We start from the raw sequence: 24,883 nt of genomic DNA, 5'->3' as shown, positions 1-24,883 counted from the left end.
TGTAATAGAAAGTTTAAATTTTATTGTCACATAAAAATTAAATTACATATCACATTTAAATTCTGTAAACAATCAATTCCAAATAAGTATGGGTCATTGTACGGTATTCTACTTCTGCCAATAATCTTGATATGTTTGTATGTTATTCTAACTTTCATGAAATAATATAATAATCAATAAAAATGCAATAAGTTGTGAATGTGAGATTTTATAAATTAAAAAATCAATCCCATATTATAAAATTTGATCTAATTTTTAGTTAAGATAGTGAAATTATATTATATGTAAGGATATTGAAGCATTGGAATTGACTTGAGGAAAGTCTTCAAAAGAGTGAAAAGTTAATAAATGATGATGACAGAACAGAGCACTATTTCATCTCTTCTTCTCCAGTGCTTTCATTTGTTCTGATTAGTCTTTTGATATCTGCATGCAAAGCTGCGAGACAACGATGTGTGTTTCTTTTTTGGCATTTGGAATCTCACTCCCTACCCAACACTCAAATGCATACATACACATACATCATCATTCATCATATATAATTCCTTGGATTTTCAACTTTTACTTCTCACCAACTTCTTAAATAATGCATGCAAATTTGTGCTGCTTAAGTTAGTTTTCTATCAGTACATGTATGCTTTCTTTTTTATGTGTATTTCACATCATCTAAAAAATAATATAATTTAAAAAGTATGAATTGAGATAATTTTTATTTTATAAGTTAATTTTATAAGAATAAGTTAAATTTAATTTTTTTATATATATAATATTAGAGTTTATTATAATGATATTTATTGCAACTGTAAATCTTGTATCATATTTAAATGAAACACTATATTATTGTTTTAAAAATTTATTAATTGTTTTACTCAACGTATAATATTTTAGAAAAAATAATTAATATACCATTCTATGTAACTATAAAAATGTATGATTTCCAATTATTTAAGCTTTTTGTGGTTGTTTTCAGAGGAATGATCTTAAAGTAACTCCTGTAAGAAATAAAGGTTTATTTGTAGTTTTGTATGTTATATGATGTTCCATTTCTATAAAATAAGTATAGAAAGAAAACAACAGTTTTTGAAAGAACCTTACATACAAATACGTATTCAAAACTAAGAATTACAAAATTTATATTTTTACAGGTTAATAATATTTAATCTCAAAATTGTAAACTTGTTGGTCTTTTAAATTAAAATTATGAACAGCAATTTTCTTTTTGTATGCGAGGTACCTTTAATTGGAGACAACAATTAATTTTATGAGACATTCTATTCAAGAGAATGATATTTTTAACAGATACTTATATAAATTATAAAATTTAATTTTTAATATCTAACAATATATAAATGCTAACTGTAATATCTATATTTTTACTCATATTTAATAATATATTATGCATGTAATAACATCTCATATTTTATCTCAAAATATATTCTTCTTCATATGGATTTTAATATATACACAAAAGTTTACCAACAAAACATTCAAAATAAAAATATTTGTTCCTTTGGCGGCTCATTGACTCACTAAGGAGCTCGATCACCTGTAACTTCATCTGCTTCCGTGAAAATTAACACAATCATCGCATATTATAGAAAACAAACACAAAACAAAGTATATGGTAAGCTAGCTATTTTTAAGAATTCTAATATAAATTTAACTTTTAAGAACAAACATAATCTATCAAATTCTCATAATTTGCACAAAGTCATCAAGATATCACATTTATTTTCCACATTATTCTTGTTAGATTTCTACGGACTCACATACTCAGATACTTAACTATATTTTTAGAAGACTTGTATATTGAAATTAGCATCCAAAGACTTGCATCAGTCATACTATGTTACGATGCTAACTAATGAGTGGTGGATTTCTTTTTTTGAAATAGTCTTATAATTAGTTGTGCTGAAGTAAAGGAGATAATGGGATGCCCACGTTTCCATTTACAGTTATTAGGTCACGTTTTTCATTTACAGTTATTAGAAGTAGTTTACGTTTTCCCTTTAAATTGTAATGTTTGCTTTCAGAAAGATATATGAGAAAATTGCCTCAATCTCTCTTGTTTCTTCTCCTTCATCTTTTTCTTTCTTAATTTCCTTTGGCTAGTGGTTCAGCCGTTGACCACCTACCATACTACTCACTGTGAATCCACACAGTCATGCTTAAAATCATCTCAATATCTCATCATCTCATCACCTCATATGACAGGGTCATAATTTTAATAATCTACTCATTAAATTAACAATTCTTACTCATAGCTTTCTATGTCAATCATAATTTAAGATCAAACAATCAATTCTCATCACATCATGTAATGTTATGAGATCTAACATGAAATCTTATTATTTCAGTCTTATTTCAGTGCTTGTTCAGTTGGAGGGGAAGTACATATGCAAAAAAAAAAAACTCACTTTAATGCACCTTAAGATATTTAAAGTATATATTTGTTCACTCATTCCAATGTGTCTAATTCACTTATGTTGACTTGCAATGCAATAAATAATATGAAAATTATTAGTGCGATTCTATGTTATGCAGTGAATGTCAATGATTGTGCGAGTTAAAATTGATAGACGTTTGGATCAGGTAATACCTCAATACAAACAAAAAACACTTGTATATATGAATTATTAAAATGACATTTAATTTTTTCATATATTTGTAGAACCTTTTGTATAATGTTATATGTATTAATTTATTGTATGTAAATTACATGCATTACTGTTAAGGATATTTGATATTTTATGTAGGATTAGAGTATATATATAAAAATATATATTTTTAAATGTATTTATAATGACGATTCCAGGAATCATCTTTAAAAGTCATTCAAAACCATTTATAACGACAAATCCAGGAGAAAACCATCGTTAATAACAATAGTTTTTTACATGTGTCGTTAATATGATTTTATTTATTGGACGAAAGAATTCAGGTTGAAATGATCATGATCATCAAATCTCAAACTTAGGGAGATAGTTAACTATAATCAAACTATAAGATCTATAACAATTTTATTTTGTGTTCATTTTTATATATGATATAATGTGCACAAAATTGATTTTGAAAGAAGTAGAAATAAATTTATTTAGCTTCAGCATCGTTACCTTTTTCAAAATTAAAAGTGTTTTTAATTTGGTAGCCAAACATCTTATAATTCAAGGCAAATTAAGCAGAGTTCTTGCAAATTCAGTTTTTTTGTCTTTCACGTTTTTAACTACGAATTTACTGATAAACAGACACACTAAGTCTACTTATTTAGAAAATTAACATGGTGAACAATTTGATTATTAACTTTAGCCACAACAATAATAAAAAGTGAAAAGTGCACATAATAATTGCTTGTATTTATAATTACCATTATATAATCTTTGTCGTGTACCGCAATTAAAAAATAGGGTTATGTTACTAAACGCAGAAATTTAAAAAAGGAAAAATGTGTGTATAATATATATATATATATATATATATATATATATATATGCATATGATCATGAAACATGATTATAATATGGAATGATATATGGTAAGAACATACTCATGCAAATGCTATGTACATACATTCATATGTGGTACCATTAATGGGTATTTGGTTTTTAGTTTTTGAAACTTTTTAATAAATTGAATGAAAGTCGTCTATAAAAACACACTTTTTTATTTTTTATTTATTTAGTAGAAGTCATGCCATTATATAAAACTTCTATAAAAGTAAAAAAAAAAAAAACTAAAATCGTATTTCCAACTTTAATAAATAAATACTTAATTTAATTTAAATAGAAATCATGTTGGATGTAAGAATTTTTTATTTTAAAGTCATTTTCATAAAAAAAAAAAAGGTATCCATTTGAATAAATCTCAACAAAAATTGCAGAATGAGTTAGTGCGAAAATGGTAATGAGCCATGCTGTGTGTAATTATTAAAATGGTAAAATCATGAATTTTGGAGTGAAGTGGATTTGATATGCTCAGAATTTCAGTCTTGATTTGACTACATAGATAAGAGTAATAATGATACCTATACACATCAATTTTCTCATTATTTTCTCCTTTTATCAATTTCTTTTTTCAACAATTAATTAGCTATGTTGTAATTTTGTCATCTCATTCCTCATGTAGTTTTTAATTTTAATTTTCAATTTTTTTTAAAAATGTTGTAATTTGAAAGATGCTGGGGGAGATTCTATTGTCCCCACAAATCTGTGGTTGCATTTTTTTAACAATTTACTGTTATTTATTTTTCTATTTTTAGTAATTCTAATTTGAAACAATTCACTTTTAAATTTTCAACATATAATGATTTTTGAAGAAATATTTAAAGAAATATTAGGAGAAAAAAAGTGCATGCACATTACACTCAAATTGTAATAACTTAGACAAAGTGATGAGTTGATTTCTAATTTTTTATATACAGAAGATTTAGACTAGAGAAGATGTTTACTTATCAAGTGTTTCTTATATATTGGAGAAATAGTGTTCAATAATAAGATACTCCTTAATAATGAAAAAAGATAGTAATGGGATAATGATTACAAAATAAAAGAAATTAGAAATTGAACATATCATATATATGAGAAGTTATTCATTTTTAATTAATTAAAATTAAAAAAAAATAGTATAGTTATCGACAAATACTTTAAACAGCAACCTTTTATTGGTGTGGATTTTAATTGCGTTTTTTTAAGTTGTGTGCGTTGTTTGGTTTAGATTTTTAAAATTTAGCATTATTAGATTAGACATATTAATAAGGAGTTGAAGAAAAATAAAATCCATATTAGTATGACAAATGAAGATTTATTTCTTTATTGAGAAATTCATTTAAATTGGTATTCATAATTAACTTTATGCAAAGAAAATATATAAATGGTTAAAATGGGTGAAGAAGAGAATTTAGAAGAATAGTTAAGAATTTGAGATGAGTTGTGTAGAGAGAAAGAATAGTGACAGAAAAAAGTGGGAGACTTAAAATAGAAATAGAAAGCATAAATGGATAGAAAGTTAGTCATAAAACATTCCTTGTAAAACCTCACTCATAACATTGATTTTTGTTGAAACCGACCCACACTTACTTCACAAACAAGTCAAACACAATCATAACATTGTAAAACCTCTCTTTTCGATATCTTCTTGGGCAAAATTATCCATTCTTTACAACAATTTAAGAGTTTAAAAACACTCTTTCCAACATTATATCCCCAACTAGCACTTTTTTTTTTCCCAATGAGTCTCTAAATTTTGAAAATTGTCACCAACAAAAAAATAGTGATAGTTGAAGAAATAAATAAAAAATGTTAGTTTTCTTTCGTTTTTATTTTCTCAACTAACATTTTCTTTGCCACGTAAAAATTATTCCCAAATTTTGAAAATCGTAACCATAAAAAATAGAGTAATAGTTAGAGAAATAAAATAAAAAATGCTAGTTTTCTTTCGCTTTATTTTTCCAACTAACATTTTTTTGCCAAGATAAGAATTCTTCCCGAATTTTGAAAATTGGATTGAAGAAATAAATAAAAAATGTTCGCTTTTATTTCTCCAACTAACATTCTTTTTGCCACATTAAGAATTATCTTCAAATTTTAAAAATCGTCACCATGAAAAAAGAGTGCTAGTTAGATAAATAAATAAATAAATGTTAACTTTTTTTTGTTTTTATTTTTTCAACTAGCACGTTTTGTTGTCAAAGTAAGAATTATCCCAAATTTTGAAAAAATTGTCAAAAAAAAAAGTGATAGTTGGATAAATAAATTTCTTTTATTTTTCCACCTAGCACTTATTTTCCAGTGAGAATTGTCCCCAAATTTTGAAAATTATCACCAATAAAAAAAAAGTGTTAGTTAAAAAAATAAAAAATAAAAAAATGCTAGTTTCATTTCGCTTTAATTTCCCCAACTAGCATTTTTTTTTTTGCTATGTAAGATTTGTCCCTAAATTTTGAAAATCATCACAAGACAAAAAAGAAAATACTAGTTGAGAATATAAAATGAAAAGAATGCTATTTTTTTTTTTACACTTTTTGGCACGGTAAAAATTGTTCCCAAATTTTGAAAATCGTCACACAAAAAAAAGTGCTAATTAGATAAATAAAAAGAAAAAATACTAGTTTCTTCGCTTTTATTTCCCAACTAACATTTTTTTTTTGCCAGTGAGAATATTCCCCAAATTTTAAAAATGGTCACCAAGAAAAAAAAGTGTTAGTTGAAGAAATAAAAAGAAAAGAATGCTAGTTTTCTTTTGACTTTTATTTTCCCAACTACCAAATATTTTTTGCCACCATAAGAATTCTCTCTAAATTTTATAAATCATCACCAAGGCAAAAAAAGAGTAATAGTTGGAAATATAATGTAGGAAATAGTGCATTTTAAACCTACAATTTTTTTACTAATCATAAAGGTTGTTTAAAAGTAAAATATTACTTTTAAAAATAAATAACACGATAGATCCAACCTATTACTATATATTTTTAATATATATTTTAATATTATATTAAAAAGTAAATTTAAATATAATTTATTATAATAAAACTTAATAAACATCTTTATCTTTAATCTAAATAAGATTTTAGTCATATTAAAAACAAAAATATTGTCTATACCGACTAGTCTCTTTAAATTAATTAAAATTTCAAGTAAATCGTTTATGAGGTGTCAAACCTTAATATCTGACCAAAATAGTTTTATTAGAATATCACAGTTTATAAGGAAAAGTATAGTTTTATTGACTAACACAGTTTTAATAAAACCACTTAATTTTGATAGGTAAAGATAATAATAAATGTTACTAATTTAATTGTCATATAAGTGTGATAAACAAATTATTTAAGAGCATGCAATCACCATATTTATTTTTCTAACTTCACTCGTAGGGAAGTTCTTTCATAGAAAACTTCTTTCACAGAAGACGTGACTATATTAATAAGACAATAACATTAACAAATACAATATTATAATTTAATAAAAAACTATAAATAACAAAATTCTTGAAGTTCATAAACTAGTCTAAATAAATAAATATTAAAACTAAAAGGGTAGTGAAAGATAATTTTGTTGATTAAGTAGGATGTAGTTCACCAAGGAGTTTGTTGATACAGTGAGAAAGGAACAGAAACAGTAATAGTTAAAAGCATGAAGTAAGGATTAATGGCACACAGAACCATGTGTCATGAAATGCAGACATTGTAGAGTGAGTATATCTGAGTAAAGTAGTTGATATAAATTAGTGGATATAATAATAAATATCTCAACCATGGTTCTCCTTGTTAGACAAAAGACCAGTTCATGAACACAAAGGCAAGGCAGTGATTGGAATCATGATCATCCAGAACTTTGCATACTATGGCCTGTTCATAGGACACTGGTCGATTCATACTTGATACACATATTCCTGCTGGAAGATATGCAAACCCCTGAAATGAAAAGGACAGCATAAAGGATAAGCACATATTACAGTTTCACAATAAAAAAGGCACTAGTTATGGATAGTTTACAAGACTTAAAAGGAATATGCAAACAAGTTTCTGTAAGTAAAACTAAGATAAGTACATGATATGTGCTATAGTTTACTAGGGAATTACATTACCTGTTCCATTATCTTGGAGAACTCAATGCACAGAACCTTCCTGCCAGATTCATCAAGAACTTTATCCAGCATTATGTCTTGAAGAGCAACAAGTGTGGTTTCAAGCATATCAAGTCCAGCTTGGTTTGCAAAGGTGAACACCGGAGATGCCTGCATGATTTTGGCAGTCAACAAGATTACTTAATGGAGTTTATTGGGTTCAGGACAAGTACTTGCTGAAGAAAAATATTAGTGAGGCAGATTTGGCTAATATAGAAGCAGAGAGTGATTACATTAGTTTTTACAGAACAGCATAATACTGCATCTGAATGGTGCCAAAGTTGCTTCAAGATTGCATCACCAGATGTGGACTCAACTCTAAAAAGATCTGAACAGGTGTGCAGCCTGAAAGAAACAGTCTTTATTACATCAGACCAGACAGAGGAAATAAGAATGTAAAATTTCTCTTTCATTCTGTCAAATGAGTTTAATTTGTCTCAAAATAAGCCTTTTTCAGACAATAACAGAACACAGCTCAACCACAAACCACAAGTTAACTAAAAATTCATAAATCGTCACATTTTTAGGTACTTTCACTGACCTTGAAGACTAATGAAGACAAGAAACGCAAATGGTTTTGGAAGCTACATTCAGCCTAGCAGAAATAGACTTGAGAGACAAGATAAAATAGAAGACAGACCTGTAGCTTCTGCAGATCCATCTTGCCAAGGTAAGAGCCTCTGGTGGACTAGTAAGTGACTTTGACCCTAACTCAGTAGTACTGAGCCGAGAGGGTGCAATTGCCATGGCAACCCTCTGAACTGATCTTACAACATTGCGCACATATTGGCGAGCCATAACAGCCACGTTGTCCCGCAAATGGTTCTCAAAAGTAAACTGGAATGCAATTGTGAGGACTGACCTAAGGTTGTAGTTACTCAAATCACTTTCACCAGCAGGACGGGCATTACCAGATCCTATGTCTAGTGCTGATGCCAAATCCAATGTCCTAGTTGAAGCTGGACCATCCTGAAATGCAAAATATTCAGAAACACATGTTCATATGCAGTAGGATAGTAGCATGGGCTAGAAAGGCTCATATGCTACTTGCCAAGTCCCTTCAAAAAGCTATTTAAGAAAATAACTTCATGACCATGTCAGTTCAAAAACGAATGCACCATACCGTTTTAGGATCCAATGGTATGATGCAGAAACCAGAAGGCAGTAACAAAGCATCATCTGCAAAAGATTCATCGATAGGTGCAAACACAAGCTGTGCGCATGCTCCAATTGCATTTTCATCAACTCCACTGCACAGCTGTCACACCAAATTGCATAATAAGTAAAAGGCGTTCACAGAAACAGTGGCAAACTCCTACTTAAGTAAGATAAAAAAATCAACATCTCACAAACACAAAAATGGTTTTACCTGCAATAGATACATATCACATGCTAAAGCTACATCATCAGGGGGGAATGCATTACCCTCAATACGAACTACCTCCAAAAACTGCATTATTGTAGTGGGTGGAAAATGAGAATATAAATGGGAAATGTAGAATGATGGTCATCAATCATAGATTTAAGAAAGATCAATACCTCCTCATGCTCAATAGTATGAGCAAGCGGTAAAATGACCTGGCTGCTTGGGAAACCACTAGGTCTTGCACAGGGAACTGCATAAGGACTAGCTTTGAGACATGCAGCAGAGTATGCATCAACCCCATAATCAGCCCACTCCGAACGATGTTCCCTCAAAAATCGAACAAGCAAAGCAGGAGGAACATTCTGCAAACCAACATTCTGTGAGATTCTGCTATGTTGGGAGATGGGGGCACAAGGACGAAGAGTTCTTGGAATTGATACCAGATTTAATTTACACAAAAATGATAATTTCGCATGATTTGATCAGAGATGTACCTGCAGGAGCATTGAAGCCTTGGCGCACAGAACCCCACCACCCAATGTTGGAAGCATTGATGTATTGTAATGGGAACCATAAAACTTGTTTGGAGATGAGTTTATGGCTATGGTCACATCTTCCACCCCATCATTACCAATCAGCGACCAACCATCATCCACAAACCCATTGACAGCATCATTGAATCCTCTAAATCAAATTATAAACAAATAAAAATAATTGCTCAATAAGGATTGATGAAGACAGAGTCATTAATCAAACACCCAACAACACAATGACCTTAGACTCCAAATACAAAGTGCCTTACTTGCAAAGTCTTTGACTAAATGTTCTTAAGACAGCAGGTTGACGACCCCCACCACAATGAACTTCTCCACTTGATTCTTGTGCAATTTGTCTTACATGTCGCAAGGCCTGTACAATAAATTTACAAATTTTAATTCATAAAATTTGACACGGTCATACATATAAATAATTGTTACTTATAAGGAATCTCACAGAAGTAGTCAATTTCTGAGCCAAGAATTTTGAAGATTCATAGAGAGGCCTTAATACTTCAGGAACACTCCAAACCTACATCAACAATGAAGTTAATATACTCGAAAGATGGAGTTCAAAGATATGGAAATTTCGAAACTGATTCCAATTGCATCGTTGTACACTTACATCCAGATCCATGTGATCAACAATGTGAATAATAGATCCACCACCCTCACAGGATCTAATTAGATAGCCACTAGGAAGGACTTCAGCTCTTACAAAGTTTAAGGCAGGAGGCCCTGTTGGGCCACCAGTTGAAGAAGTCAAAGACCTCTCACAAATCTGCAAGGTGAACAACAAAATAGACAGTTTTGTCAAGACTAGTTCTCCTTATAAAAGAAGCCACGTCCTAAATCAAGAAAAACACAACAATCAAGATTCTTCTCAGTACCACAAGACTTCCATCTTCCAAAGTTGTAGTGTATCTAAGAGTCCAGAAGTCTCTTGCAGCTGCCAAGGTTGTCGGTGCATATGTCTGATAAAAATCAAATTCAAAATATGAACATAACAAAAGAGGAAGTGAATCAAAAGTAAATTAAAATGCAATTCCACTTTCTTTTGCATAAAATAACCACCAGACCTGCATGTACATGAGCTCTATTGTGCCCCCATTCCCTGTGGGAACTACGCTTAATACATTGAGGCATCGACAGTCACGATACCATGATGGACGATCTTTGAGAATCTCCGCAACCTGAGAGGATTTGGAAAGCAAATAGGTCAATGAAGCAATGTTTCTTTGTTCAGCAAAGAAAATAAATCTTCAGTAGCCAAGCATTACCATTAAAGCTAAATACCTTAGTGGGCTCTAGGCTCACAAGGCCACAGGCTCTTGCTGCTACCCCACTACAGTTGGGGGAAACAGCAACGATTCCAATAGAATCCGGACCAGGCTACATAAGAAGGAATGAAAGACCAAATATAAGTATAGAATTTATGCAAGCTATGACCATGAAAGTTATTGATTGAGTAGGTCATACCTTCATCCCAATCATTTGAACCCAGTTGATAGCAGTTCCAGTAGCTTTGGAAAGGAACGCTGCCAGGGTCTCTTGAGCAATTGCAAAAAGACTGGCAGAATACAGAATTAGGAACGCATGAAATAGGTGAATGAATATAAATTGAACAAATATATAAGTACTTACCCAGCTGGGTTGTTGGCATCCCACTGGGGATGCTGAGTTTTTGGGTTTTGCTGTTGGTTCTGACCACTCACTACCACAGACTCACAGCTATTGTCAGTAGTACTAGCAGATGCCTATTAAGAAACCACGAAATGAGATTCTTCAAACAACACTTGTATACATAGAATGGTACTCCAATGAACATTCAGAATTATAATTTAGAAGAGCAATCACCCAAAGAAAGTTACTAACAGTGTGTATTTGTTGTTTCATGTATCCATTATCATAAACCAACTGTGAGACCTGCTTCTGCAGACGGTCATTTTCTTCCATTAATAACTTGTTCATTGCGGACAGCTTTCTATTCACTGTCTGAAGACGAGAGGCCTCCTTCCGCTGCTTCTCGCGACATCTAAAGAAGAACATTGAAAAATGTAAGCAGGTAAAGTAGGCCATTTTTACCATACAACCACAACATTGTATGATGGTCATTCATCATTTCATTCTTTTGAAGTTTCCTAATATATACTTGGACAAGTCCCTTAATAGGCTATCATGTCCTCAAATCAAAGACATGTGAAATGAGAATAAGAATAACGAGAAGTGCATACTAAATTAGGATACCTACCATCGGACCGAAACATGTTGTTTGACTAGGTCAAAGCAGATAACAAGTTGGAAACATGATAGATACACACACATATGTATTTAGAGTGTACAGAAAGACATAAACTTGTTTCTGTCATAAAAAATATTACCTAAATGAAAACAAACGGGAAAATGAAACAAAAAGAAAGTTAATGGTGAAAAGTAATTCATAGAGAGAAAAGTCATAAGAATCAGCTGTCACTTTCCTTCATCTTATCCATGACCAATCCCAAAACTAAAGCCAAATGATCATATGAACATTTCTGTTAAAGCCTCCTCTAAAGAAACAGCATGAGATGGTCTAAAAGAAAAATAATAGAGGTCAGGGGAGAGCAGTTCAGAAATATTCACCCACAAAAATGAACAACTAGACGTCGTTATCTCCCATTAATCACCTCAAAAGAAGAAACCCCTTTTATGAAGAAAAGAATTAAAAAGATCGATCTTAACAACTGTGATATCTACAAGGAAAATGACAAAAATGGAGTAACTTTCCCAGTAGATCTTCCTTTTAAAAGGGATGTTTAACGCTTTTCTCTCTAGCAAGCATGAATCTTTCTGTAAAATCGAACCCATGTAGCACATTTCGAAATACAAAAAATGCAAATAACGAAACCCCTCTTATGGCATCCAAGTTTGAAAAAAGGGAAAAAAAATAAACTCAATGAATAGCAAATATACTAAAAAGAAGCTCAAAATCCACATTTGAGCATTCCCAACAAAAGAAAAACAAAACAAACAAAAAAAAACAAAGGGAAGAAGGGAGAATGCCAACCAGAAAAAAACAAACATAAAAACACTAACAATGACTGTTCATTTCTCTTATCTACCTGCGATTCTGGAACCACACTTTGATCTGCTTCTGTTCAATGTTGGAAAGGATGGGGCACTCCCTAATGAGTTGTTGCCTTCTGGAAGAACTAGGCTTGGGGCACTCAGCATACACCCTCTCCAAAGCCTCCACCTGTTCAGGTGTGTACCTCACATACTTGCCACAATCCATGAGCCTGTTCAAAACTGAATCTCTCTGCATACAAAGTGCCATAACAACAAAGCCAAAACGTTAAGCGATTCAAAAAGAGACTTTTTTTGAGTCCTCTTCTTCCTTGCCCTCTTCACCCAGAGAGCCTCCACACTCCTTCATCAGATGATGCTCCCTGAACTCCCCTCAAAATCCAAACTTTGAAGCCGGTTAGAAGAGTTAAAGAAGAGAGAAGTAATGGGTTGTGTGTGAGAGAGAGTGAGCTTTATCTTGGTGCACACACCAATCTCGAGACGGAAAGAGATGGAACGAAAGAGCTTTTTTTGTGTGGAACAGTGAATGCAAACACGAAAAAACAAACAGGCACTACAAAAATGAAAGGGCTGGTTGGAACAGTGGTGGCTCCTTAAATTCACTTGGATTTTATGCAAAACCGCTTTCTCTTTCTCTCTTTGATACTGTGTGATGCCAAAACCAAAAGCAACAAATTATATGAAAGAGAGAGAGAATGGCAAATGAAAGGACATGGAGCTTATTTTTAGGCCCTGCCAACAAAAGCAGAGCAGAATGCAAAACAGATTTTTTTGTTTTTTATATTTCAACTAATGATGACATCTTTTAATTCTAATTTTTCATTTTTTATACAATTTACTTTCCTTTCATTTATTTTGAAAAAAAAAAAAAAAATTAAATATGTTTAGTTTCATATTTTAAGTATAGATTAAGATGGGAATATATCTTATCTTTATTTATTATTAATGTGAATATTATAATATAATTTATATGTAAGAAATGAGTTTTTAAGTGTGAATTAGTATGTAAGTATATTTTATATTTATTCATTCCAACTTCGTGTTATAGTATAAAAAAACATATTTAATTTATAAAGAATTACTTCTTTTCATTTGGTTATTATCAATTATTTATCTAATTATTTTTTTGGATTTGTGTTCAAATTCATTGACATTTTATGCAAAAAAAATTCATAAACTACTTAATGCATTTTCATTAAAAGATAGTACAATTTTAACCCTTGTATACATTATGATCTCAAAATTCAGTGCCAAAATAAACCAAACACATTTTAAATTAATAAAAAAAACGAACTGAATAGAAACTGGGGAATTAATTAACAAATTAATGTAAAAAAAGGTTAATTAATTAACAATCTATTTCCTGAATAAACCAGACAAAGATATTGGCGAAGTACATTTTGTCCTTGGCTCAATTAAAGCTACACTTGGTACAATATATTCACTAATTTAGAATGTTAATTTAGAAATCAACATAGTAAAATTTTTATAAATGAGAAAAAAAATAGTTAAAAAAGGACAGACTTTTACAAAAAGTAAATGCCAAATTTTGAGATAAATATTAGCTAATTAACCAAATTGATAATAATTCTTACCTATGAGAAAATGGAAAAAATGGTTTAATTTGGATAGTGTGATTTGATGAGAAAAAAGGTTAGAAAGTGAATGGTGATGTATGATGAGTGGAGAAGGCATGTTATGTGAAATGTGATGTGATGCATGTATGATGGATGTGCATGATGATGATGAGAGATATGGGGATGTGCATTGAAAGCAGGTTTTGAAAACTTTGACTTGAAAACAACATTTGAGGGTTAAGAGAATAATGTAAATGCAATGAAGGTACATTCACAGGCCAACAACAACAACATCTATTATTAAAAATTCTTTCTACCTACCAAAACTTATTAGCCCTTAAGTTTCTTGGAAACTGGATTTCTTAATTAACATTTATATTCAAAATTTTATTTATTCTATAGAAAATTATTGTTCAGGTATAAACAATAAATAAATAAATGTATTTGTGTAAATAACATTTATTCAAAGAAATTGTACATTTTGGTATCAATAAATTGGTACAAAATAACAAAGAGTAGCATGAGAAGTCCCACATCGGTTTTGTTAAGGAAGTGTGTGCAGTTGGAGAGTGCACCCCTTAACATTATTACTCATTTATTGTATTTTTATGTTATGCATTTAATTTTCAAGTACACTTTCCTCCTTGTGTAAGATTTTCTTAGAAACTCATTTTTGTTTTTTATTTAGCTTTTTAATTATTTATTCTATTCATTATTCTTTTATCTTAAACAATAACAAATGCTAAAAATTAATTAGATCTTTATTACAGGAGGATCATTAATTTAATATTTGGGTTTTGTACGATATCTCTCTTAAAGTCCACTATTACGTCATCAAATAATTTAAAACCTTCGATTTTAAATAAGATTTTAGATAATAAGAATTAAAAAAAAAAACATTTTTCTATCAACAAACAAACAAAACATTAATTAAAATATGTGTCTTATAAGATACATTACATTAAAATAAATATTGTAGAAAAATATTAAAAAGAAATTTGTGTATATTCTAACGTTAGTTCAAAAGTGTAAAGGATGGAAATAAATATTGGATTATTTTTCTAATAGTTTTGAAGGTAAAATAATATTATGTGATGTTACTAGGATGTTGAGGAGTATTAATGCATGACCTTGAGTAATATATTAATTTGATTCAAAGGTTTCTGACTTAGTTCTAAACCTACGAAGTCACAATGTAATAATATTTGTTATAATATTTTATTATTAAACTATAGAATTTGAATGTGATCAAATAAATACACTTAAAACATATTAAATATAAAAAAAAATAGAGGAGAGAGAGGTATATGTCAGCAACAAAAAATGTTGATATAATTAGATACAAAATATATTGTGATTTTCAAATTTTGTTATATATTTAGTTATATATAATATAATGTAATTTTCTGGTTACAATGGAATTTATTTTTCTTAAACATTGTAAAAGTAATTTGTGGGTTACATATTAAGTACACAATTGTCACTCTCTCTTTCACTTTTAGAATATGAGTATCAAAATATAATATTTTAAGATATTGTTTTTATGTTTGTTTCATACACACTGATAACAAAGGTTAATCTTGAAGTGGGAACACTTAGAGTTTTCACATTTATTGAAATTTTTCTATGTTTTAAAAGTTTGTAAATGGATACATATCCATATGTATATCCTTTATTCATTTATTTTATATAATCTATGTGTAAAATAAATTATGTACTTTGTGTTGTATTATTAATACTATGATTTTTATCAATTGGTATAAGAGATACGAATCTTTTCGTGTTTAAATTTTATTTATTTTTTTTAATGGAAATAGATTACATTTTTTAAAGATGTTACTGGTGCAATAGATTGTGTTTACCCAATTCACTGAATGGTTTAATGGATTGACATTATTTTGAAATGTTATAAAATGCAAAGTTTCATTGATTTCTAAGTTTTTATTCAAAACGTAGAGTTTCAATATGCAAATTCTTTAAACAAACGTAGTTACTTTTCAATATCTTACATGCTTGTGGTGCTTTAATGTTTTATGTGATTTTTTTGTTGATATATATATAAAAAAATAAACTATAATTGTTAATATATATATATGGTATACGTTGAACTTAATATATTCTTCCTAAATTAATATCTTAAACACGCTTTAAATTAGATTAAAGATTTAAAAAAAATCAAATCACAGCTATTAGTTAAAGTAAGTAAAATTTGTTTGAGGTAAAATTTATGTTGTCTTTATTCGTTTCTATTAAATAAAATTTTATTTACTTCAAATTTGTCTAACTAATGCTTGGGAAAAAGAATATCCAATATAAAATAATATTCACACCACATAAAATTTCAAAAATTTAGGATTGAAATCAAGAAATTCCTTTGGACTAAAATGTATTTTTCCAAATCATATCAATCAATTATTGCTGGAATTGAGTCAAGTATTCACACCATAATCTTCATAATTTGGAATGTGCTTATAATAATGAATAATCATAATTAATTTCATGTTATTTAAAGAATGGTATAACCATGACAAAAGGTTATAAATATAATTAAACTTCTTGGTCACAAATGATTATAAGTTGTTGAAGTCAAAAGCATTAATTATTACTTTATTTCTGAATAAGATTACCAAACATGATTTTTTAGGTACTCACTTTTGGAAATGGTTACAAACTTTGACTCTATCAATTTCCAAATATTGTTATACTACCTCCTCCATTCTCCTATATTAAAAAATACATATTATAAAAACATAATCAAAGGTTAACATTAATTGAAACTAAGGTATTTAAAAGAATATAAATAAAGAGTTTAATATGTTTTTCGTCTCTGTACTATAACACAAAATATTTTTTTTTTATGCTCTAAATTTTAAACTTTCTGAATACTTGTGATAAGAAAACTATATAAATGAGTTTTTCAGTATTTATTTTTCGTAACAAACGAATTTTCAGCATTTATTGTATTATAATATCATAACATTCAAATTAACGATAAGTAAATATGAAATATTTTAACATCCTAATCTACATCATGTAAAAAAAATTGACAATTATCCGTTTTAATAGTTTCCAACAAATATAAGAAAAATTTAAAATTTAGACTAAAGACAAAAATCAATTTCGTATAAAATTACATAAAAACATATTTAAATATATAAATATAATATCATATTAGCTCTACTTATTTCTAATTCAAACCCTTTTTTGGTTGTATTACATTATACCAAAATTCAAGCTTAGAGTGCTAATTAGGGCAAGTCTATAATTCAATGATGAAAGCAAATTATATATTGAAAATTTGTTGAAACATGTGATGCAACCTTAAAGCATATTAATGATAAGAATAAAATGATTGGTGAAGAAGTTTTCTTTGTTCCAACATGTTGTGGTAAATAAGAAAACAAAAAGCTTGCACTTTATGCAACAGTGAGCCTAATAATCAATGTCTGTTGGCTACACTCCATGGCTTGGTCATCACATATGTACAAGAAACATGGCAGCACTTCCCTTTTGGATTTTGAGAACCCTAAACAAATAATTCACAATATGATTTTCTTTAATACTTTATCATGTTTTTACAGCTTTTTCATAAATCCTTATAAAATATAAAATAAAACAAATTTCTTCATGGCTTAATACACCAATTATTTACTAATATAAATAGTAGTGCCTTTACTTCAATATTTAGAGTGAATTAATGACATTTAAGACAAAAATTAAAAATTGACTTAAGTTACAGAAAGTTTTTGCAAGTAATAGAGAAGACACATGTGAAACAAAAGACAAATATTCCTTAGTATTTGTAAGTACAATAAATAAATAAAAAAGTGTTAATTTTGGAGATATAAACTATATATGTTTGTATAAATTTCTTCCTAAACACTTTTAAAAAAGATATACATAAAATAAACAATTTTTTCATTTATAAGAGATAATCTAAACCAATCGAACCAACTTGTGTAATCAGATATATGAGCCATAGTATATCAAGAGTCAAACTCTATACACATTTAAAAGATACATTTATGCTTTATTTAAAGTTTTTATTATAAATTTAGACCTTAGAACTAGACTTATATTATACTTAAATTCAAAATTGAATAATATATCAGTGTTTAGTAATAATATCACGTTCATGTGTAGACTAAAAAAATACTTAATATTTTGGTTGTTTTCTATCTTTTTAAGAAAATTAAATTAAATTATGGTTTATCAATTTTTCTATTAAATCAATTATACCGGTTTGACATCGATTTTATCAGTTTGATACTAATTTTATGCATCATAACTTTTACACCACAATCCAATCTAAGAAAAGAACACAAAACTATATAAATTAATTCAAGGATAAATTTATGTTATATTTAGAGTTTTTATTATAAAATTAAACCTTAAAATACACTTATATAATATAAATAGGCCAAACCCATCTCTTACAAAGTTTAGTGTACCTATTTATAGTTTGTTTTTAACATTACGAAAAGAATATTTCAAGGGAAAATTTGTATTATAGAAAATGCATTACAGAAGAGGAAAAATTGCATTACAAAAAATGGAATTTGAAATTAATTTTAAAATGGAGGTGATATTGTAGAAAGCAAAATCCAGAAAGTAATTATGAATTCCAGAATACAAATTTTGGAAAAAGGGTTTTTGACTTCCCGATTTAGGTTTCCAAAATACAAAATGCGAAGCTAATAGTGCAAATACATTAAATTTACATTACATTACAGAATGCAATTTCCAAAAAGCCTAAGCTTAAGTCAACTTTCAAAAAGCCCAACAATACTATAAAAAGTCCATAAAAGTAATGGACTTTATTTATTTATTTAAATTAATCACACCTGTTTAACAAAATCTCATTTAGTTCAAAGTACTCTTGCCCTCATTCTTAAAACAACTTTAAAAGAGTTTAAAAGGCAAGCTTTAATATCCACCTTTCCCCAATTCCCCCATTTTTTTAGATAAAAAGACTACATCTATCTTAACAATGTTTAAATGGGTTGGAGCAAATTTGACACAAAGGATGAACAATGTTATACAGAAGTGATAAAAAAGTAAATTTTGTTTGAACTTGCTTATTTGATTTATTAATCAAGTTTTGACATTGTTCAGTACATGAGCCATATAAGGAACTTGTTTAAAGATTTACGTATGCACATTTGTTGACTTACACCCCCACCACTTCCTATAAAAAAGTGTTTCTTCCACATCAATCTTTTCTCACTCTATAAAATGGGATCAAAGATCCATATCAACTGAATACAAATGACAATACTGAATTTTCCTTTATTCCCTATCAAACTAGATACAACTCCTTATCATTCTTCCTCCACAAGCTTCAAATTTACCACTGATTCATCCAATACTAATAGTACTTGAACGAATTAAATGAATACAGATACCTCACATAGCGTTTCAGTCCATCTGCAGAACTCGGAAAGCTAAATGTCAATAGACAAGCATTGTTACTATAATATATAGATATCTAACTTAGATTTCTTTTTTTACATTTAATAACTACAATGTTAGCATAAAAAAATCAGCCAGCTAATAAATAAATCTTCAGTATTATCACTTTTAGGATGATTATTGTAAAAGTCAACAAACTTTCTTTCATCGTGATTTATGATAGAATGATAGAGTAAAATCACTGCAGAATATATTCTCTCAAAAAATTAATCATGCACTACGAGCATTTAATAATGTTTGCAATAGTTAAGGATAAAGAAGTTGACTATACCTGACTGTAGATAGATCCTACTATGATGAGAGAATCTTACGTTTTACAGCCTCTTGATAAACGATAGTTGCTACAGTATCATTTCTTTTTTTCGAGGAAACAATACCAAGACATGATTCCTAATTCACGTACAAAACCTTTCCCAGAACTGGAAGAAATTTATGCGTTCCTAAAGAATGCAGCAACATGCTAGAGATTAGGAAAAGAAATAAATGAAATGGAGTTGTAAACCACATTCCGGACCAGTCAAGCTAGGCTTAATAATCATACTAATACATTATTTCAAACAGGTGACAATGTACAACCAATAAACATTAGTTATATTATTGCAACAAAAGAAAGAGACCGGGAAAAGCAGCACAATTTGACATCAACATTATTCAAAATTTCAATAAGATGCTAACATAACAACTACGAATAATCAATTCCCTGTAGGTTCCATCTCAATTTGAGTACAATTTTCAGGCACATAAAAGCACTAATACAGTAGTCTAGAGGAATCTAAAATCGCTTATTATTGAAGACAGTCTCATGAAAAGAAGCAGCATGATATCATAAGCTAGTAATCTACTTTTCCTTAACCAGTAACGCAAGCAAAAGACGTAATCTAATAGATGGAATAATTCTCACTAGCCCCAGGCCAGAAGTTTTTGTAGATAGCCTTGGCAATCGGAAGAATAGCAACAAGGGCAATCTGAAGCTGGTCTGAGCTACTTGTTCTCACACTGATCTGTCCACTGAGCTTGTTGTTCAATCCAGCACGAACAGCCATCTTATAACTACGTCCAAGGGAAAATTGGGACTGAAGATTGGCCCCCAACGCCAGGTCTCCTCTCCACTTTACCAGAGAAAGGCTCAGTGAAGACTGGTCCTGGCCAATTGGAAAATCTGCCTCTCTGAGCCGCACTTCAAGATTAGCACCACAAGCAGAATCGGTTTGTGACTTCACAATCCCTGTGCTACCCACTAATACCAAGCGTTTCCCCACAGCAATCTGATCCTCAATTTTCAGCCCAGTAGACACGTTTTCGCCCAAAAATGTCACAGACACCCCACCGGAAGTTTTATTTCTTTTGAAATTTTTGAACTTTGTCTCTCCTCTAACAATGTACGCTAGCTGCTTTCCAATGTTTTGAATGTCAAATCCTGCCATGGATGATCCATTCTCTCCAAGTTTTGCAGCTACAGAGGAATCCAAGTGGATGCTGAAGTCTTTCTTATCCTTTGTTATCTGAACAGTAACAGCAGCTGGGAATTTATTGATGATGGCTAGGCTATGTTCAATGTTTACACCATCATAACCACAATCATGGTCCCAGCCGTGGTTGTCTAAGACTGGCCTTGTCAGGAGCTGGGAAGTTGGCTCTAAGAAACGGTACCTGTAGGCTGGATTGTCACTGTCAAAGGATTGTGGCAAGGCCATATCCGGCAATGGAACTGGCACTGCAGCGGGAGTTCCATTCTCTTGATCATCTTCTTCTGGGTAACCATAGTCGTCTACTTTTGCATTACCTCTTTTCTTCACTTCTCTCATCCTTCTCAATTCGTCTCTCCATTGCTTTTTCTGTAGAAGTTTAACCCGATAGTCGTACTCCTCAATATATGCTTTCTTCTGTTCGTTAGTAAGCTTAGCAACCTGTGATTTCCTCATAGGCTTAAATGGTGGGAGCTGGTCATACTCATCCTCCTCTTCATCTAGATCAGAATCAGATAAGTCAGCCATTTCAGTATCAGAATCACCATTGTCAGCCCCAGCCTGATCAGCGGGAAGTTTTGGGTAGGTACGTGACTGCAATAACCAAGATAACAGGTATGGAAGTGGTGGGGAACGAGTTCGGAAACCAAACAGCCTACGGTGGTCAAATGATTCTTGAGCCTTTGAAGCATTACCAGCTTCAGAGAGAATCTTCATTGAGAAGCATAAGAGCAACAAGAGAGGTCTCCAACTTTGACCATTAGGAAGCACCTTCTGGCCATCTCTATTTTTGCGACAAGAAGGATGGTTTTCAACAAGAGAAACTGGATTCATTAAACTTGGATTCATGAGACGTAGGTCCCCAACAGCTTGTCCAATGGTTTGTTGAACTATGTGAGATCTTTGAGCAACAAATACATCATAACTCAAAGGAGCACCTGACGGCCCATCTGGAGGAGCAGAGGCACCATGGGTCAGCGTGACTATAACATTTCGCCATATTGACGAACCCAGGACACTAGTAATTGATCTTAACATCGGCAGATCATTCATATCTCTAGTCTGCAGGTCCAGGCGATCCACATAGAGCACAATATCAGGGGGGCATTTTTTAGTCAGTCTCTTCACCGCAGACAGTACTTTTGTATTGAAATTTTGTTCAAATGCAGAAGACTTGAGGCCTGGTGTGTCAAAAATCCTTATCTTCACTCCATCAACCACCCCAACAATTTCTTTCACAGCGGTAGTAGCAGGCCCACAAGAATTAATGCATGTCTTAGTCTCACCAAAAATTGAATTTATTGTAGCACTCTTGCCCACACCTGCTTTCCCAAGAACAAGTATATTTACAGAAAAATCCAAATCATCTCTTCCCTCCTCTTCAAGCCGGATAGCAGTCTCCTTTGCAGACTCAAGGCTAAACATTTGACCACTCTGCCTCCCAGCAACAAGTGTCATCCGGTACAGAACCTGTGCTGCTATTGATTCTTCTGTAGTAAAACCCAGCCTATGAACAAATCTCAAGTATTTTACCCTAATATCCTGCAATGCGCTCAGTTTCTTTTTCTCCTCTTCACTCATACTGCTATCAGGGACGGCACTACCTCTATTAATGGAAGGACTAAAAAGATTTGGACGAGTTGGCCTCATGGCAGGTTTACCTGACTGGAGAGATGAGCCCAAACCAGCAGGGCGCTCAACAGAGAATAGCCTCGATCCATCTTGAGAGGTTATTGTGATACTGCCACCATCTTGGTCCGCACCAGACGCCGCCTTCAAAAGAGCTGCCAATGTAGCAGTATCAAACAGCTCCTTCCCATCTCCTTCTTCATCAGTCTCCTCCTCTTCATCCGTGTCAGTAACAATCTGGCCATCAATTCCCTCATCCGGCGGAATCCCACTGGCGCGTGATAGTTGCTGCAATTCCAAATCCTCCAAGAACTTATTGGCGGCGGCAGCATTGCTTCCATATACCACTTCTTCAACCTTCTCATCCGACACCGAACCATTAATCTCCCTGTCGTCATCATAACTACCATCATTCTCCACCTCCTCAACCTTCTCGTCAGAGCTCCCAATATTCTCATCCCTAACCAAACCATCAATCTCCCTGTCACCATAATGACCAACCTCCACCTCATCGCCACCCTCCTCCTCCACATGGTTCTCAATCTCCCCTTCCACATCACCCTCCTTTATCTCATCTTGCTCGACAAACTCCGAACCTCCTCTTTCCTCATGAGGTACAACAATGTCACTCTTCAATTCATCTCCACCAACTCCATTTTCTCCAGACTCATCATCCCCACCAATAACACCATCGGAGTCATCGACATTCTGAACAACAGACTCATCGCCACCAGTAACACCATCGGGGTCATCGACATTCTGAACAACAGACTTATCCCCACCAGTAACACCATCGGGGTCATCGACATTCTGAACTACAGACTCATCCCCACCAGTAACACCATCGGGGTCATCGACATTCTGAACAACAGACTCATCCCCGCCAGTAACACCATCGGGGTCATCGACATTCTGAACAACAGACTTATCCCCACCAGTAACACCATCGGGGTCATCGACATTCTGAACAACAGACTCGTCCCCACCAATAACACCATCGGGGTCATCGACCTTTGGAACAACAGACTCATCACCACCAATAACACCATCGGGGTCATCGACATTTTGAACAACAGACTCATCACCCCCACCAACATCATCCTCCGCGCCACCCTTTTCAATGGCCTCAAAACCATTATCCAAACTCACCCCAGCCGCCTCATCTAAGCCTTTAATCTTAGACTCCTGAACACCCAGCTCATCCCCACCACCAACAACACCAGACCCCAGCAGATTAACCTCCAAACCACCACCACCATCCTTTTCAACAACACCACCCTCACCCTTCTCATCAACCACAGAATCCAAATGATTTGTCCCACCATCATTAACTTCCTCCACCGCCTTATCCTCCTCTTCTCTCTCATCCAATCCCACACCGTCACCCTCAAACCCTTTATCAGCACCCACTCCATTCTCAACAGCAGCAGCACTCTCAGGCTCTCTATCATCGCCGCCAGAAGCCTCCACAAACACCTCGTTACTATCGCTAAAATCCCCGTCCGTCACCGATTCCCCCCTTTCAGCGGTATTCTCCCAAACGACACCGTCGGCGTCAGGCTCAGCAACGTCGTCCGCATCCTCAACGGAACCATCATCGTCGTCCTGAGAGACCTTAGCAATGGGCCTGTGGGCCTCCTGGAGAGGCCCATCGAGCTTGGGCTCCTGAAGCGGCGCAGAAGATTTGACAAGAATGGGCCCGGTGGAGTCGACCTCGAAATCCCCCTCCTCACCACTTGCAAAGCCCTCGTTCTCAGAGTCGTCTGATGCGACGTCAAGAGAGGGCGATTGGTGAGAAAGGAGAACAGAGGATTGGGGAAAAGAAGATTGAGAGGAATCCATGGGAATTGGGAGAAGAAGAAGTAGAAGAAGAAGATGAAGATTATGAAGATGAAGAGAAAGAGATAAGGTTTTAGGATTGGGTTGAGGCGCAGTGAAAGGGTTTTAAGGCTCTTCCCAAAACTACTACGCCACTGTTATATATTCATCCATTTCAATTCTATCTATCTATCTATCATCAAATGTTACCCAATCAACAAACATATAACCAACCTTTTCTTTTGCCTAAGGATATTTATTTTGTTTTATTTCTTTTTATTATTATTATTATTATTTTACTTCTTTTATTAATAATTTCGCACCAAACGCTACTGC

General features: G+C 32.1%; 2 protein-coding genes across 3 annotated transcripts; both read right to left on the bottom strand.

The window, feature by feature from the left end:
• Window positions 1-7,028: 7,028 nt before the first annotated feature.
• On the bottom strand, window positions 7,029-13,348 carry LOC137812219 (homeobox-leucine zipper protein ATHB-14). Of its 2 annotated transcripts, none has more exons than XM_068614136.1 (18): window positions 12,621-13,348; window positions 11,395-11,554; window positions 11,164-11,276; window positions 10,999-11,089; window positions 10,816-10,911; window positions 10,599-10,712; window positions 10,410-10,493; window positions 10,145-10,300; window positions 9,977-10,051; window positions 9,786-9,892; window positions 9,478-9,667; window positions 9,157-9,345; window positions 8,987-9,067; window positions 8,741-8,875; window positions 8,258-8,586; window positions 7,851-7,962; window positions 7,579-7,728; window positions 7,029-7,405 (listed from the first exon to the last, which is right to left on the bottom strand). In XM_068614136.1, exons 1-18 carry the CDS (start codon window positions 12,833-12,835, stop codon window positions 7,259-7,261), a joined length of 2,544 nt encoding a protein of 847 aa, XP_068470237.1. In that variant the 5' UTR covers window positions 12,836-13,348; the 3' UTR covers window positions 7,029-7,258. The 2 variants fall into 2 exon arrangements, with proteins under 2 accessions (XP_068470237.1, XP_068470238.1); XM_068614137.1 differs by lacking the exon at window positions 12,621-13,348 and adding an exon at window positions 12,186-12,438 and having other exon boundaries at window positions 11,395-12,091.
• A 6,920-nt stretch (window positions 13,349-20,268) lies between these two features.
• Window positions 20,269-24,739, bottom strand: TOC159 (translocon at the outer envelope membrane of chloroplasts 159). Its single transcript, XM_068614135.2, has one exon. The coding sequence runs from the start codon at window positions 24,569-24,571 to the stop codon at window positions 20,513-20,515; it is 4,059 nt and encodes a 1,352-aa protein (XP_068470236.1). The 5' UTR covers window positions 24,572-24,739; the 3' UTR covers window positions 20,269-20,512.
• Between the last annotated feature and the right edge of the window lie 144 nt (window positions 24,740-24,883).

Source organism: Phaseolus vulgaris, chromosome 2 (assembly GCF_051622355.1).
Source record: "Phaseolus vulgaris cultivar YP4 chromosome 2, ASM5162235v1, whole genome shotgun sequence".
Taxonomy (NCBI): Eukaryota; Viridiplantae; Streptophyta; class Magnoliopsida; order Fabales; family Fabaceae; genus Phaseolus; species Phaseolus vulgaris.
Note: the sequence above shows the minus strand (reverse complement) of the source record. Positions and strands in the feature narration are given on the sequence as shown.